The 17412-nt window shown below is 44.6% G+C and overlaps 1 protein-coding gene across 2 annotated transcripts in view; it reads right to left on the bottom strand.

Annotated features, from left to right (window-relative positions):
* FSTL5 (follistatin like 5) overlaps positions 1 to 17412 on the bottom strand; it is a 1189778-nt gene that overhangs the window by 333129 nt on the left and 839237 nt on the right. For both annotated transcript variants that reach the window (XM_073644479.1, XM_073644487.1), the window contains one exon: positions 12541 to 12661. In XM_073644479.1, the coding sequence (XP_073500580.1) occupies positions 12541 to 12661 (121 nt within the window). The remainder of the gene's footprint in view (positions 1 to 12540; positions 12662 to 17412) is intronic.

Below are 17412 nucleotides of genomic sequence, written 5' to 3'. Positions count from 1 at the left end.
TCTCACGCTGAAGCGGTGAGTGCAGGAGAATTCTCCCACGCTGTCAGTGATGTGCATAAGGTGAGCTCATGTCCAATGAACTCAGCTCACCTCCTGCACGTCACTGACAGCGTGGGAGAATTCTCCTGCACTCAGCGCTTCAGCGTGAGAATTCTCCCACGCTGAAGCGCTGAGTGCAGGAGAATTTTCCCACGCTGTCAGTGACGTGCATAAGGTGAGCTCATGTCCAATGAACTCAGCTCACCTACTGCACGTCACTGACAGCGTGGGAGAATTCTCCTGCACTCAGCGCTTCAGTGTGAGAATTCTCCCACGCTGAAGCGCTGAGTGCAGGAGAATTTTCCCACGCTGTCAGTGACGTGCATGAGGTGAGCCGAGTTCATTGGACATTAACTCGGCTCATCTGGATGCCCTCACAGAGAGACACTGTGGAGCGCAAGCAAGCCTGCGCTTCTCAGTGTCTGCGGGATGACAGGCTGGATGGCAGCGTTCTGCTGCGGTCCAGCCTGTCATCTCGATGTAGCAGAGCTGAAGCTGTCATGGGAACCATGGAAAGGTAAGGATGATGTTGCTTTATTATTTTTCTTTTATTTCAGGAGATCGTTGGCTTCAGCTGGAATGGGCGTGATGGTAAGTATGGTTTAATTTAGAACAATAAAGAATTGTGTGTTTATTTCAATTATAGGACTTTTTTCTGGGTGTTGTTTTTTTTTTAAATACTTTACTAGAAATTCATGGTGGTCATGTCTAATATTGGCGTGACCCCATGAATTTCGGGCTTAGGGCCAGCTGATAATGCCAAGCTGGCCCTAACCCCTTTATTACCCAGTGAGCCACCGCATCAGGGCCCTGGATGAGTTGGGTACAGCGCCAGAAGATGGCGCTTCTATGAACGCGCCATTTTCCGGGGTGGCTGCGGACTGCAATTTGCAGCGGGGGTGGCCCAGAAAGCTTGGGCCTCCCTGCGCTGCGGATTCCAGCCCCCAGCTGCCTAGTTGTACCTGGCTGGACACAAAAACAGGGCGAAGCCCCACGTCAATTTTCTTTAAATTATTTCATGAAATAATTAAGAAAAAAAGGGCTTCCCTATATTGTTGTGTCCGGCCAGGTACAAATAGGCAGCTGGTGGTTGGGGGCAGCCCGTTCCTGCCTGCTGTACCTGGCTGGACACAAATATAGTGCGAAGCCCCACGTCAATTTTTTTAAAATTATTTCATGAATTTCCTGAAATAATTTTAAAAAATTGAAGTGGGGCTTCGCACTATATTTGTGTCCAGCCAGGTACAGCAGGAACGGGCTGCCCCCATCCACCAGCTGCCTATTTGTACCTGGCCGGACACAACAATATAGGGAAGCCCTTTTTTTCTTAATTATTTCATGAATTTCATGAAATAATTAAAAAAAATTGAAGTGGGGCTTCGCACTATATTTGTGTCCAGCCAGGTACAGCAGGCAGGAACGGGCTGCCCCCATCCACCAGCTGCCTATTTGTACCTGGCCGGACACAACAATATAGGGAAGCCCTTTTTTTCTTAATTATTTCATGAATTTCATGAAATAATTAAAAAAAATTGAAGTGGGGCTTCGCACTATATTTGTGTCCAGCCAGGTACAGCAGGCAGGAACGGGCTGCCCCCAACCACCAGCTGCCTATTTGTACCTGGCCGGACACAACAATATAGGGAAGGCCTTTTTTTCTTAATTATTTCATGAATTTCATGAAATAATTAAAAAAAAAGTACGTGGGGCTTCGCCCTATTTTTGTGTCCAGCCAGGTACAACTAGGCAGCTGGGGGCTGGAATCTGCAGCGCAGGGAGGCCCAAGCTTTCTGGGCCCCCCCCCGCTACAAATTGCAGTCCGCAGCCACCCCGGAAAATGGCGCGTTCATAGAAGCGCCATCTTCTGGCGCTGTACCCAACTCATCCAGGGCCCTGGTGCGGTGGCTCACTGGGTAATAAAGGGGTTAGGGCCAGCTTGGTATTATCAGCTGGCCCCAAGCCCAAAATTCATGGGGTCACGCCAGTATTAGACATGACCGCCATGAATTTCTAGTAAAGTATTTAAAAAAAACACAACACCCAGAATAAAGTCCTTTAATTGAAATAAAGACACAATTCTTTATTGTTCTAAATTAAACCATACTTACCATCACACCCATTCCAGCTGAAGCCAACGATCTCCTTCCATAAAAGAAAAATAATAAACCAACCTCATCCTTACCTTTCCATGGTTCCCACGACAGCTTCAGCTCTGCTACATCGAGATGACTGGCTGGACCGCAGCAGAACGCTGCCATCCAGTCTGTCATCCCGCAGACACTGAGAAGCGCAGGCATGCTTGCGCTCCTCACTGTCTCGCTGTGACGGCATCCAGATGAGCCGAGGTCATGTCCAATGAACTCGGCTCACCTCATGCACGTCACTGACAGCGTGGGAAAATTCTCACGCTGAAGTGCTGAGTGCAGGAGAATTCTCCCACGCTGTCAGTGATGTGCATGAGGTGAGCTCATGTCCAATGAACTCAGCTCACCTCCTGCACGTCACTGACAGCGTGGGAAAATTCTCCTGCAATCAGCGCTTCAGCGTGAGAATTTTCCCACGCTGTCAGTGACGTGCATGAGGTGAGCCGAGTTCATTGGACATGAACTCGGCTCATCTGGATGTTGTCACAGAGAGACGCTGAGCAGCGCAAGCAAGCCTGCGCTTCTCAGTGTCTGCGGGATGACAGGCTGGATGGCAGCGTTCTGCTGCGGTCCAGCCTGTCATCTCGATGTAGCAGAGCTGAAGCTGTCGTGGGAACCATGGAAAGGTAAGGATTAGTGTTGAGGCACCCCCGTAGTGTTCGAGTTCGGTTCGGTTCGTCGAACACCCGTGTGTTCGCCGAACTGTTCGTCGAACTGTTCGTCGAACACCTTCGAACACCGTTAAAACCAATGGCAGGCAAACAAAAACACATAGAAACACATAGAAAACACCTTCAAAGGTGTCCAAAAGCTGACAAACTGCTCAGAAGACACAACTAACACATGGAAAAGTGACAAGTACATATAGTCATGCGAAAAGAAAAGAGGTGGAGGAGTAAAAGGAGGGGGAGACACAGATATAGGCATGTCATGCCCTTCTAAAATCCAAAAAGTGAGAAGCCGAGACGGCCAGTCCGCTCCTGCCCGTGCCACCTCCGTGTCGCCGGGTTTGTGCCAGAGCCGCGGTGAACCCTGACGGCCAGCCCCCCTCTCCCAATACTGGTGCCTGTCCGCTGGTGGGTCGAGAGAGCCCCCCTGTGGTGGAGGCAGCTCTAAGCTTTTTAATTTAAATTGTCCCTCTAATTTGAATGAATACACTTTAAATCCATTTACAAGGATCTATTGGAGGGCAAGTCTCATGCCAGCAGCCACGTAATTCCAGCTCCAGTAGCGTCCACTAAAGCTGCTGCAGTTAAAAAGCTTTTATAAGGATCGAGCTCGGCTGTCCACCGCAAGGCATCCTAGTGCCAGTCCCAGCCCCTATGCCTTGGGGTGCCTCCTGATGCTCTTCACTAAGTATCCCGTGGTCCCGAAGCATTTCCTTTGAAAAAATTAAGTGTCCAAACTACAGGTGGTGTAGCTTGCTTAACAGCCGGGATAATCCGCTGACTAGCAGACACTGCTACTAGGCACAAAGTATTTCCTGGGCTAGATGCAGTTAAAAATTTGTAAGTAGATACTCTCGTTGGATGCTGAGAAAGCATTCCATAGAGTCTCCTGGCACGCCATATATGATTCTCTTAAAAAGCTTGGGGTAGGGGTCTAGGGGACCCTTTTATAGCCAAAATCACGGCCCTGTATCACAATACGTCACCTAGGCTGAAGATAAATGGAACTGTAGCACCGAGGGCTCGGTTGCTACAGACGTATTGCACCTCACCCAGAGGTGTGATATCTCACTCTCAGATAAGGATGGAGTGTGGATCAGGACCCGACACCTGCATGCATTACACCACATTGCCGTGGGGCAGGGCGACCAATATGCCCCTGAGATGGGCACGACAGTCCCTGTCCCTGGCTGGAGTGGGGGGAGTGAACACTGAGGAAGGGGAACCCTGCAGTGCAGGAGCAGGGAGGAAGCAGTTCCTGGGTGCATTGAGAAGGGAGTATAAAAGGTGCCCACCATCTTAGTTCAGTGCAGAGAAGTCTGAGCAGAAGTGGCAGGGAGCAGGGGCTCTGCATGAGCTCTGCTCCGGAGGCGGGCCTAGTAACAGAGGCCCAGGCCTGCAAGAGGGAGAAGGAAGGAAGAGGAGCGGAGAAGGCTCCAGGAACGAGGAATGAAGGGATCCCAGGGGTGCGGCCCCTTGCTCCACCCGCTAGGAAGGCACCACATAGGGTCAGGGAAACTGGCGCCAAGTTTACCAAGAGGAGGCCCGAGGCAGCCGGACAGAAGTGTTGGTAAGAAAGGCCAGACAAAGGACACACAAAGGGGGTCCTGTGAAGCGCTCCAAAGTTATCTGGGAGTTGTCTGAGCCCCTCACCTGGTGAGCACAGTACGACGTGGGCAGCCGTTACCTGCAGACGTGGTCTGGATAATAAGGACTGTGAGTAAAGGCCCTGAACTGCATCACTGACTCCGTGTCGTTACTGCTGCTGCCCTGCACCATCACCCCCATCCTCCGCATACACTGCCCTGAGGCTATACTCCTCCCGTGGGGAGTTATGCTACGCTCTGCTGCACCCACAACACCAGCCTTAGCGGTCTGCCCTGTAGCGGCGGTTCACTCTGACCGCAATCCACGGGTGGCGTAGTCGGACATTTAAACATCAAAACCACATAAATAGTTCCGCCACTGGTTTGACCGCCCTGAGCCACGGAACCGGATCGCCGCCACGAAGACTACAACCACCAGCATCCACCAAAAAGGGTCCGGCTCCGGGTGTCCCAAGGCCCAGGGGGTGCGTCAGAACATTTTCATCACCTTTCACAATCACCAATGGGACAAGGCAGGGATGTCCTCTGTCCCCTCTCTTATACATCCTAGTGACGGAGCACCTGCTCTCATCAATTCGCCATAACCCCAATATTAGGTGGATTGAGGTGGGAGGCACCGAGTACAAGTGCTCTCTATTTGCTGATGATGTCCTAGTATATATCACTCAATCACATATATCCATCCCTGCTGTTATGGCTGAAATAGATCACTTTGTTACATGGTAAAATTTTAAAATCAATGCAGCGAAGTCTGAGGCCCTCGATGTCTCCCTCCCTAATTCCATATAGGATTCCATCCAGTCCAACTTTCCCTTTGCCTGGCCCTCACAGGGTATCAAATACTTAGGAATTCCTATTCATAGAGACCTCTCCCATCTATGTTATCTTAATTTTGGGCCCTTTATTGAACAATTCCATACAGACCACGGTTGGCAAGTTGGAACTGTGAGATTCACTACGTGCACCACTGGTATTTTGTGGAAAAGCACATGTAAGATTCTGCAACAGTCTCTGCTGATACTCCTGCATGCGTGCATCCCTTTCTATGGCAGGAATAATTTCTGCAAATTTACTTTTGTACCGGGGATCTAACAGTGTGGCAACCCAGTAGTCAGGATTATTTCTAATTCTCACAATTCAAGGGTCATGTTGCAGGTAGTGCAGCAAGAAGGCACTCATGTGTGTTGCGCATCCAGGAGCACCAAGTCCCTGTTGTGTTGGTGGCGAGGTAACAATCATGCTTCCTTCCTCTGTCCTCTCCCCCCAACCTCGCACAACAGAAATGTGATCAAGGTCTCCCTCATCTGATGAGTCTTCCATCAGTTCGTCCTCCACTTCTTCCTGGGCTCCTGCACCTTCCTCACTAGTTTGGCTGCTACCATGCGCCCTGGTAAAATCATCTCCCCCACCCTCACATGCCTGCCGCCCTGGTGCTGCCGACCGTCTGGACCTTGCAGATGTTAGCCCTTCCGCATACAACTCCTCCTCCTCTACTTCCTCCACCTCCTCTTGTGCCACCACCTGACTCCGAATTCTGTTTAACATGTGCTCCAGCATGTAAATCACCGGAATAGTCATGCTGATAATGGCATCGTCAGCACTAAACATCTTCGTCGCCATTTCAAAACTGTGCAGAAGGGTGCATAGGTCCCTGATCTGAGACCACTCCTCCAGCGTGATTTGCCCCACCTCTGAATCTCGTTGGCCCAGGCTATACGTCAGAACGTATTGCACCAGGGCTTGTCGGTGCTGCCACAGTCGCTGCAACATGTGCAGAGTTGAATTCCACCGGGTAGGCACATCGCATTTTAGCCGGTGAAGTGGCAGGCCCAGCAACTTCTGTAGAGATGTAAGTCGCTGAGCTGCGGGATGCGAACGGCGGAAGTGAGCACACAGCGACCGTGCCCTCTGCAGAAGGCCATCTAGTCTGGGATAGTGGGCTAAAAATTGCTGGACAACCAGGTTCAACACGTGAGCCATACAAGGCACGTGTGTGACATTGCCCCGGCGAAGGGCCGCACCCAGGTTTGCAGCATTGTCGCACACGGCCTTCCCTGGTTTCAGGTCCAGTGGAGACAACCATTCATGAAATTGGTTCTCCAGAGCTGACCACAACTCCTCAGCTGTGTGACTCACATTTCCCAGACATTTCAATGTAAAAACCGCCTGATGACGTTGAGCCCTACTGCCAGCATAGTAAGGAGGTGTGCAGGATCCCTTCTGCGCAGTTAGAAAGCTTGTGGCATGACCAGACAGGCTTTGGGTGCAGGTGGAAGACCGAGAGGAGGTTGAGGAGGCAGAAGCAGTGGAGGAAAAATGACATAAAGAGGATTGACGCACAACTCGTGGGGACGGCAAGACTTGGACAGCAGCCCCTTGTCCTGCTGTCACCATAGTTACCCAGTGCCCAGTCAGTGACATGTAACGCCCCTGTCCATGCCTACTCGTCCAAGTGTCTGTGGTGAAATGCACCCTGTCACACACAGAGTTTCTCAAAGAAGCGGTGATGTTGTGTGCGACATGCTGGTGGAGCGCAGGCACACCTTTCTTTGAGAAGTAGTGCCGACTGGGCATCTGGTACTGGGGCACTGCGACGGACATAAGGTCTCGAAAATCCTCTGTGTCCACCAGGCGGAAAGGCAGCATTTCTGTAGCCAAGAGCTTGCAGATGGTGAAATTCAACCTCTTAGCTTTCTCATGGCTAGGAGGAAATGGTCTTTTACTTGTCCACATCTGAGGGACCGAGGGCTGGCTATTGTGCTTAGACGGGGTTGATAAGGGTGTCCCCGGCAAACTGCCGGTCTGTGAGGAAGATGCAGGCGGACATGTTAGGTTGCCTTGATCCAAAGGTGGTGCTATCGATGTCGGACAGCGCTCAAGACCAGCTGGTGTTACCACCTCCAAAGAAAATGATGACCTGCCAATCACGCTGGCTGTTGCGGGTAAAGAAGTGGCAGGTCTGCGCCCCAAAACAGGTGTGACTGCTGTCCCCCCAGTCACAGAGGATGAAGAGGCCGCGGATGCACAAGATATGGCAGACGGTGGTTGGCCCGGCCGGCTAGACCGCATTGTAGCACACTGAGCTTCCCACTGCAACTTATGCTTCATGTCCATGTGCCGGTTCATGCATGAAGTACTCAAACTATGTATTTTTTGGCCTCTACTTAGCTTTTGCTGACAAATGTTACAGATAACACGAGTTGGGTCATCTTTATCGATCTGAAAAAATGCCCAGGCTATGCAAGGCTTAGCACCCATGCGACCTGAAGAGCCACCACAACTTGTGGTGAGAGGCAGAGTTGTGTTTGAGGATGCAGTTGTTGACGTGCTTCCAGTACTACGTCTCTGTCCAGGAAGGCGCAACCTGACCTCGTCGTCACTAGCATCTTCCTCCACCTCCTCTGCTGACCTCATCTCTTGGCTGACTGTGGGTTGACAGTAAGTGGGATCTCCGACCTCATCATCATCACCCTGTGCGTTATCACACCCGTCGTCCTCAGAGCCAACCTGTTCCTGCCCTGACAAAAAACTAAAGTTGTCGCTCCAATCAGGTATTTGAGTCTTATCATCGTCTTCCTCATTGTCTCCACCAACAGGAGTTACAGTTTGGGAATGAGGGTCTACATTATGGTCAGAACCTTCTGCGTCTGGTCCTGGATCCGACTCATAAAGATTCTGGGCATCAGTGCAGATCATTTCCTCGTCTGGATTCACAGAAGCGCTGGAGTCGACCTCTGATTCCCAGGCTATAGTATGAGTAAACAGCTCTGCAGACTCAACCATCTGTTCTACCTCATACTCAGACGGGCAGCTGGAGATTTGGGAGCTGTGAGGAAGCAAGTGCGATTTGGGTGACACCTTTGAGGACTGGAGTATTTGTGATGTTGAAGTTGATGTGGAGGAGAGCCCACTTAAAGGAGCACTTGATATCCGTTGAAGCACCTGCTGTTTTTGTGCCTCATCTGGAATTTGTAGCGATTGGCGTGGCCGTAAGAAAGGGATCTTATCACATTGTCCGCTAAAAGAAGTAGACATTTTAGTTTGGCTGGAAGATGGTCTTTCTTCTGCACCTACCCCACGGACACAACCTTTTTTCCCCTTCCCAACAAGCCTATTCCCCTTTCCACCAGCAGCAGGCCTTTTTCCACTCATTTTGGTGGTTAACTAATTCACAACTCTGGAGTTGTTTGCACAAAAAAACAATGGATGGTAACCAAGCAGAGCTGAGTGGCCAAACTGTGGTATTAGGCCAAAACTATTGGCTGGGTTAGATGCAGAAAAAAATTATTTTTAATTTGCAACCTGATGGAGGTCAGTATAGATGGACTAATAGACCAAGTCCCACACACCGCTAGAAGCCCAAATATTTTTTCAGAGCTAGATGCAGAAAATTTTTTTATTCAATTTGCAACCTGATGGAGGTCAGTATAGATGGACTAATAGACCAAGTCCCACACACTGCTAGAAGCCCAAATATTTTTTCAGAGCTAGATGCAGAAAAAAATTATTTTTAATTTGCAACCTGATGGAGGTCAGTATAGATGGACTAATAGACCAAGTCCCACACACCGCTAGAAGCCCAAATATTTTTTCAGAGCTAGATGCAGAAAAAAATTATTTTTAATTTGCAACCTGATGGAGGTCAGTATAGATGGACTAATAGACCAAGTCCCACACACCACTAGAAGCCCAAATATTTTTTCAGAGCTAGATGCAGAAAAAAATTATATTCAATTTGCAACCTGCTGGAGGTCAGTATAGAAGGACTAATAGAACAAGTCCCACACACTGCTAGAAGCCCAAATATTTTTTCAGAGCTAAATGAAGAAAAAAATTATTTTTAATTTGCAACCTGATGGAGGTCAGTATAGATGGACTAATAGACCAAGTCCCACACACTGCTAGAAGCCCAAATATTTTTTCAGAGCTAGATGCAGAAAAAAATTATTTTTAATTTGCAACCTGATGGAGGTCAGTATAGATGGACTAATAGACCAAGTCCCACACACCGCTAGAAGCCCAAATATTTTTTCAGAGCTAGATGCAGAAAAAAATTATATTCAATTTGCAACCTGCTGGAGGTCAGTATAGAAGGACTAATAGAACAAGTCCCACACACTGCTAGAAGCCCAAATATTTTTTCAGAGCTAAATGAAGAAAAAAATTATTTTTAATTTGCAACCTGATGGAGATCAGTATAGATGGACTAATAGACCAAGTCCCACACACTGCTAGAAGCCCAAATATTTTTTCAGAGCTAGATGCAGAAAAAAATTATATTCAGTTTGCAACCTGATGGAGGTCAGTATAGATGGACTAATAGAATGATGCTATGCCCAAAAGATTTTACTTCACTAGGTGCAGTAAAAAAATTGGTATTCTATACACAGGTGGTATATCTTGCAACACAGATAGGCTACTCCACTGACTAACACACTCTGCAATAGGCCAAAAAGGATTAGCTTTGCTAGATTCAGCCAAATGCTGTGAAAAAAACTTGCACAGCACTGGCACAGTCCTGCCTGGCAAAAACTGATAGGAACTGATGTAACCTAGTCCTGAAAAGGACTCCAATTACAATTAGTCTTTACTCCCACAATCTATCTATTTAAGAGCACAGACCTGCCTGATAAAAGTCGTAGGAAATGCTGTAACCTAGTCCTTAAAAGGACTGCAATCACAACTATTCCCTACTCCCAAGCTATCTGTATATTTGTGCGAAAATTGGCTTGAAATTAACAAGGTATAGCGCACACAGCAACAGCGGTGCCGTCTAACACGCAGCTGCAGCAGTGAGAAAATGGTGGCGACGGGGAAAATGGCTTGGTCTTATAGGGCAAGGACATGTGACATACACTGCTAATCACACATGCCCTTGCTTGTGTGAAAAAAAGCTCTTCGCTCCGTGTGTGCGCTGCTGATAGGCTGACAGATTGCACCTCCCCACTGCAAATGCGGGAAAGAGAAAAAAAAATGGAGATCTTCATTGTTCCTGCAGAGATCCATCCCCTGCCCCTCCCCCCGCCCCGCTGTACACTCAAACTGCGTATTAACATTAATTTTCATCATTACTGAGAAAAAATCCAGTTATGATTTTGGTGCACGAACAGTTATCGAACATAACCTCGAACAGCCGAATTTTTCTCAAATTGTTCGTGTTCGCCGACCGGCTCGAACACCGCCCAAAACAGCTCGAATTTGAGATTGGCGAACAGTTCGAGTAGAACAACGCTCATCTCTAGTAAGGATGAGGTTGCTTTATTATTTTTCTTTTATTGCAGGAGATCGTTGGCTTCAGCTGGAATGGGCGTGATGGTAAGTATGGTTTAATTTAGAACAATAAAGGATTGTGTCTTTATTTCAATTAAAGGACTTTATTCTGGGTGTTTGTGTTTTTTTTAACTTTGACTATGGGGTTAGTAATGGGGGTGTCTTATAGACGCCTCTCCATTACTAACCTGGGCTTGATGTCAGCTGGCATTATAAGCTGACATCAACCCCAACCTATTACCCCCTGCCACCGCACCAGGGCAGCGTGGAAGAGCGAGGCTAAGTGCCAGAATTGGCGCATCCTATGAATGCGCCATTTCTGGGGCGGCTGACGGCTGGTGTTTCTAGCCTGGGAGGGGGCCAATATTCATGGCTCCCTTCCTGGGCTATTAATATCAGCCCCCAGCTGTCTGCCTAGCCTTTGCTAGCTATTAAATTAGGGGGGACCCCACGTCATTTTTTTTGGGGGGTCCCCCATTTTAATAGCTAGTAAAGGCTATGTATTCAGCTGGGGGCTGATATTAGTAGCCTGGGAAGCTCCGTGGGTATTACCCCCTTCCCAGGCTTCAAACATCTGCCCCAGCCGTCTGCTTAACCTCCGCTAGAGCCTAAAATTAAGGGGAACCCCACGCCAATTTTTTTAATAATAAATCCTTTATTTTAATACTAAATGACAAGTACAGTAACCAACACTATCACTGTACTTCATATATATGTGACTGACATGTTTCTATCTATCTAATCTATGTGTGATGCTTTATCTTTCTGTTCTAAATTGTCGGGTACCGCTGCTGAATTGCCGGCCGGCTTTTTTAAAGAGACAGTGCATGAAAACACTATTATTTTTTTAAATAAATCCTTTACACTAAATGACAAGTACAGTAAGCAACACTATCACTGTACTTATTATATATGTGACTGACATGTTTCTATCTATCTAATCTATGTGTGAAGCTCTATTCTTTCTATTCTAAATTGTTGGGTACAGATGCTGAATTGCCGGCCGGCTTTTTTAAAGAGACGGTGCATGAAAACACTAATATTTTTTTTAATAAATCCTTTACACTAAATGACAAGTGCAGTAACCAACACTGTCACTGTGCTTCTTATATGTGTGACTGACATGTTTCTATCTATCTAATCTATGTGTGATGCTCTATTCCTTCTTGTCTAAATTGTCGGGTACCGGTGTATGCCGCTGCTGAATTTGCCGGCCGGCTTTTTTAAAGAGAGTGTCTTCTGAGCAGTTTGTCAGCTTTTGGACACCTTTGCAGGTGTTTTCTATGTGTTTCTATGTGTTTTTGTTTGCCTGCCATTGGTTTTAACGGTGTTCGACGGTGCTCTAAGGTGTTCGACGAACAGTTCGACGAACAGTTCCTCGAACATCCCGGTGTTCGACGAACCGAACCGAACCCGAACACTACGGGGGTGGCTCAACACTAGTCATGATATCACTATCAAGCTAAATGCTTTTTCACTTACTGCTGGAACATCAAAAAGGTACAAACCATTTTGCAAAGATGCTGTAGCGATGGGCGATGAAGTCAAAGACTAAAAAGTGGAATTGGGCAAAACAAATAGTACATGTGCCAGTAATATGCCGAGATTTTGAGCTGACATTGGCAACTGAATGCATTTTCAACCAAAATCCAAGCTTTGTGCTATACAAAGGTCTTTCCTGATTACCCCCCTTTCACACACAGTTGTTTCTGTCACTTCACAGTTTCTGGAATACTAATATTGTAGATAGAATGTACATTTTCTCAACACAATTCGCTTTTACATTCTTGTAATTAAATGTGCTCTGCTTACCATTCACTTGGAGGATATGAGTTTGATAAAGCTTATCATAGCCATCAGCATAGCAGCTGTAATTCCCCATGTGGGTTGTGGTAGCCTTGGTAATGTATAAGGATCCATCATCTCCGAAATCCTAAAGGAATAATTTTAGAAAAACAAGGTTATTGTAATTATCTTAATACCGTAACATTAATTATGTTCTTCATCTTAGCACATTAATTGCAATGCAAAACACTCACTGCAATCATGAATGATAAATAGAGTCATCATACATATCTAGCTAAGCAATAAGTAGAAAAAAATAAAAGTAAGCAGCACTCCAAAATATGAACAATAAGTGGACTTTAATTAACCATTGTGCCGAGGCGACATTTCGGTTACATAGAACTTTTTTAGAGTCAATTGGAGTCATCATACATACTGTATCTAGCTAAGTATTAAGTCGAGTATAATTATTTACATTTTGTTACATTGTATTTTTAACTGTCGAATCTCTAATTCATAGTATGGTAAGGCTCTAAACTAAATCATTGGATGATATATTATTTGAAATTAAAAAAAATATCTAAAGAGGTTGTCCGCTACTTGGACAACCCTTTGTTAAAGAAAGTCTGTCACCTGGAGACTTAATGTAAACTACTTATCCTGTCCAATAGGGCACTTAGCCCATATAAAAATCATACCTGCAAAATAGATTTAAGTCCTGTAGTTTAAAAAAAAAAAAAACATCCTATTTCATATGTAAAAGGCTTCACCCCCTCAATCAGCATACCACATACCTCCTCTTAAGTTGAATGACAGAGGAAGTGCTGCCTGAATTAAATCCCTGACCCTGCACATGCAAGAACCCAGCACACGCACACACAGCGTCAGTGCTGACTCACTCTCATGTCTCTCTCCTATATGCTTCAGCTGGTTACTACTGCGTGATCTTATGTGCAAAAGTATCAATATAGCAGCCACCACTGCCATGGCAACCCACCAAAGGGTTAATAGTTGCAATCAGAGCTCAACTTCTCTGATTGCTGCTGTTAAAGGCAGATGTTGGCTGTGAAACACAGCCAGCAGCTGACAGATTTCTCGATATGTTTTATAAACTTGTTTTTATCAGAATGAACTCCCTGATAGATCTTCAGTTATTGTACAATAAACAGTACAACGCTAAGGCCATAGAAGAAGAGCAGCAATTTTTTTTTAATGAAATCCAATTGCAAAAATGCATGTATTTAAATTAAGAGAATATATGTCCCAAAGTGTTGATATTAGAGGGATCAGATCTCCTCATCAAAGGCTAATCTCTGAGCAATAGCTATGTTGGGTTTGCCCTGCATAGGAAATTAAGATTTACTTGATGGCTATTGAAATTTATAGGTTGCATATGAGCCATTGTATTCCAGAAGGAGAACCTTTCTTTATTTTACAGTAGCTCAAAGCAGCTATTTACTCAAGTTAATTGGACTTAGTCCCTAGCTGGGGAATCCACTAATCCACTCTATTACAGTACACATACATGCCTTAATAGGTCATACTGACATGGTTTTCCTAAACCAGGCAAACATTTAAATGAAATAATTTTTTATAGTTTCAAAACAAATTTCATACATTAATAATTCTCTTCTTATTAATTTCACATTATGTTTCATTTTTATAGGAGCAGAAACTACCATTGTCTGTTACACAGCTTCAAAACTCCACAATTTATGAGTTTTGTTAATATAGAATTATTATTGTATTCAGTAAGGATTGTCTCATATTTTTTTATTTCCCTTTTCCCTCATTTTTCTTTTACATACATACAAATTTATTTGAAAATGTAATTTCAGAAGCTGGTTTATTGACTCTATGGCTTCAGGAAAAAATCCAACACAAATAATCTATCACCAATTGAAAATAGACCAGAAAATGATTTCATAAAATAAGAATCATGCCTAAATAAATACCCTTCCAGTTAACATAGTTTACAAGTTGATACTTAGATGCAATGGTTAGAGAGGACCTATCACATCCCAGGAAACTTCATGAAGTAAAGGTAAGCCAAAATATAAAACATTTCTCAATTATATAGAGTATATAATCAAAAGTGAAACATTTCTGTAGTTCAGTATTAATAGTTCTGATCTTTTAAGAAAGGGATTCTGAAGTTCGGCTCTCCATTGTCTTACTATCTTGACAACTGTATGCAACTTCATGCTTCTGTGCTAGGAGATTTCACTGTGTGTGGGGATTGTCTGCAGCATATAAACATAAGGGAGAACTGTACTGATGTCTAACTTCATTCTAGATAAATTTAAATATCTGATCCTGTCAGATGGACACCTGTGTGTTCTAGAGTTTCATGGTGAGGAAGTGGAGGCTACAAGAAACAGCTATAGAGGAAAAACCTGCAGACGCATCTTGTAACTGTCTGCTGTGAGTTTTATGTGCATGTAGTAATAATCACAGTTTAACTTGTAAGAAGCAGTCATGTTCCCCCCAGTGTCATGCTAGGTATGGAGAGAACACAGAGTATAATGATGGGAAAAGGAGAGGGAGCCCTACAACTAGGGAAATGGAAAGTGGAGACCCCTAAACAGATCTGACGACAAACCCTGACTCCCTATAGACCCAAAATAGGTTCTGCACCTATTGCCAAGAAGGAAACCTGGCCCGAGCTGACCCTAAGCCTAAGCCCTAGGTAGGAAGCTTTGAGTGCTAAATCAGCGCCACTACAAGCTAAAGTACACACAGGGGAAACAAACAGGGGAATATACTTAGCTAAAAGATGACACCAGAGAAGTAATTCTAGTGAACTGCTAGAATCCCAGGCCTGAATAGGCATACATGCTATCACCAGCACCTCTCTGAGGAACTGAGTGTATTTAAGGATATAGCAAGGAAGTGCTGATTAGCAGCAGAAAGGTGAGGATACCTCAGGGTCCTAAAGGAAAAGGTATAGTCCCCAAGCAAGGTGAGGATCACCGCTGGGTCCTAAAGAGAGAGGGATCATAAAAGGATCAGGGAGATGTTTGTAATGCCAAATACAGAGACCTTCTACAGCCAGTCTGTCAACCCGACACACCCATGATACCCAGGAGCTAAACACTTTTTTAATCAGCTATTTGATTGATTGATCTGTGATATACTGTACCCTTAATAGCAGCCTTTATTTATTCTTCACACACTGCAAAAAAGGAGGGTAGTATTAAACCTCTCAGTCATAATTTTGCTGCTAAATCAAAATCCCGAAACCATGGCTTATGTGTAAAAGAAAGTGTACTTCCTGCATTGTAAGAGGCCAAGCCATATTTTTTAAAGCCAAAAGAAAAATCTCCACAGTTCAGAAATTTACATACTGTTTAAATTACAATTGTAAGTGTCTACCTCACAAAGTGTAAGCATTGTAAAAAGTATTTTTGCTTTTTTTTCTGCACAATTCTTTGTTATAGTAGTTAAATATTAAACCCATACTCGCCACTCAAATACTGCTGTTGGCTAACATTGATTACCAACTGTTTTACCCTAGCAAGATAGGCAGAGGTCACTTAGACATTAATAAGGCTGTGTTTGAATTAAAGAGCTTAAAATTAGTTCAAATGATTAGGGGGTGGATTTGTAGTACCCAGCTTCAACCACTATAATTTTGATTGAGCTGCATTGTAACAGCAGCATCCGTGGTCTTACGTTGCATTGGTAACAGCTAATCGGCGGGGGTGCCAGGTGTCACATCCACAACAAATTAGATATTGATGGACTGTTCTTAGGATAGGCCATCAATAAAAAAGCAGTGGCCAACCTCTTTAAAGTGATCTTATTTTAGCATAGTTCATGGTGCTATGTCTGTAACATGTAAAATATTTTAAACAGCTATACACTTTTTAGCACGTCAAATTTTAGAAACATTATATATTACTATGTAAAAAAAAACTCACTAACTTAGGTTTTGCTACAAGTTTCAACAAGTGTCTAAAGAGTTTTAAGCACCCTCTTATAGTACATTTTTACAATGAGGCGTTTGCCTCATTATCTTTGACATTACGGTCAACAGCACTAAGAGAAGATAGTCAGTCGCCTTGTGGAAATCCAGCATGTACATGTCTATGGAGGATAATTTCTGATTGAAACACATCACAAAAATCATCATAAAAGGTACCATAGCAGGTAATCACATAAGCTATTACATTTGTATCTATGTAGCACAAAGTGCTTTTCTGCCCAGTTGTTGCAGGCAGCCACTATCTTGATGGCTGCAGCGATATTCTAATGGCGTAGAGCGCCTATGCAGTATGAATTTGCTGTATATCTTCTGTTTTGTATCATACAGGGATTAAAATGTATTTTTACCTCCGGCATAGGGTTGTGTTCTAGCTACTGTACTGTCTGTATGTGTTTATCAGTTCATCTACAGTATATATTTGTGGTTCATGCTGCTCTCAGCATATCGAAGTTCAATGTTGATCTATAGGAATATTTATCCCTTCATAGTGCACAAATAGATATCTATGATGAGCTGCTATCTAACACAGAGTACAAGATAATGAAAAGCTTCTCATCCAGGCTGTTATGATCGAGAATCCTGTGAATAGGATAATTCCTATTAAAAGATGTGGACCAAAAGCAATGAGTTTGTTCTATAGAATCTGTTCATCAAAAAATGTGTTACAGCAAACACATGTAGCTGGGTGAGTAATCCTTTAGTACTCATATTTCATATATGGTATGTGCCAGTATTGTCTTGCATAGCGAAAAAGGGGCATCCTGCTGTACTGTTTGGTAATAAATTGCTAATTATTCTGCTCGTTTCCTTCTAATCTTTAGAATGAGTGAGCATTTTTACTTTTAACACTTTGATGCACGGCTCCTTCTAGTCATGCTTCTTCACATCTACTTTCTGCTAGCATATCCACT

Source organism: Phyllobates terribilis, unplaced genomic scaffold (assembly GCF_046119375.1).
Source record: "Phyllobates terribilis strain yellow unplaced genomic scaffold, ASM4611937v1 Scaffold_1__5_contigs__length_1240528914, whole genome shotgun sequence".
Taxonomy (NCBI): Eukaryota; Metazoa; Chordata; class Amphibia; order Anura; family Dendrobatidae; genus Phyllobates; species Phyllobates terribilis.
Note: the sequence above shows the minus strand (reverse complement) of the source record. Positions and strands in the feature narration are given on the sequence as shown.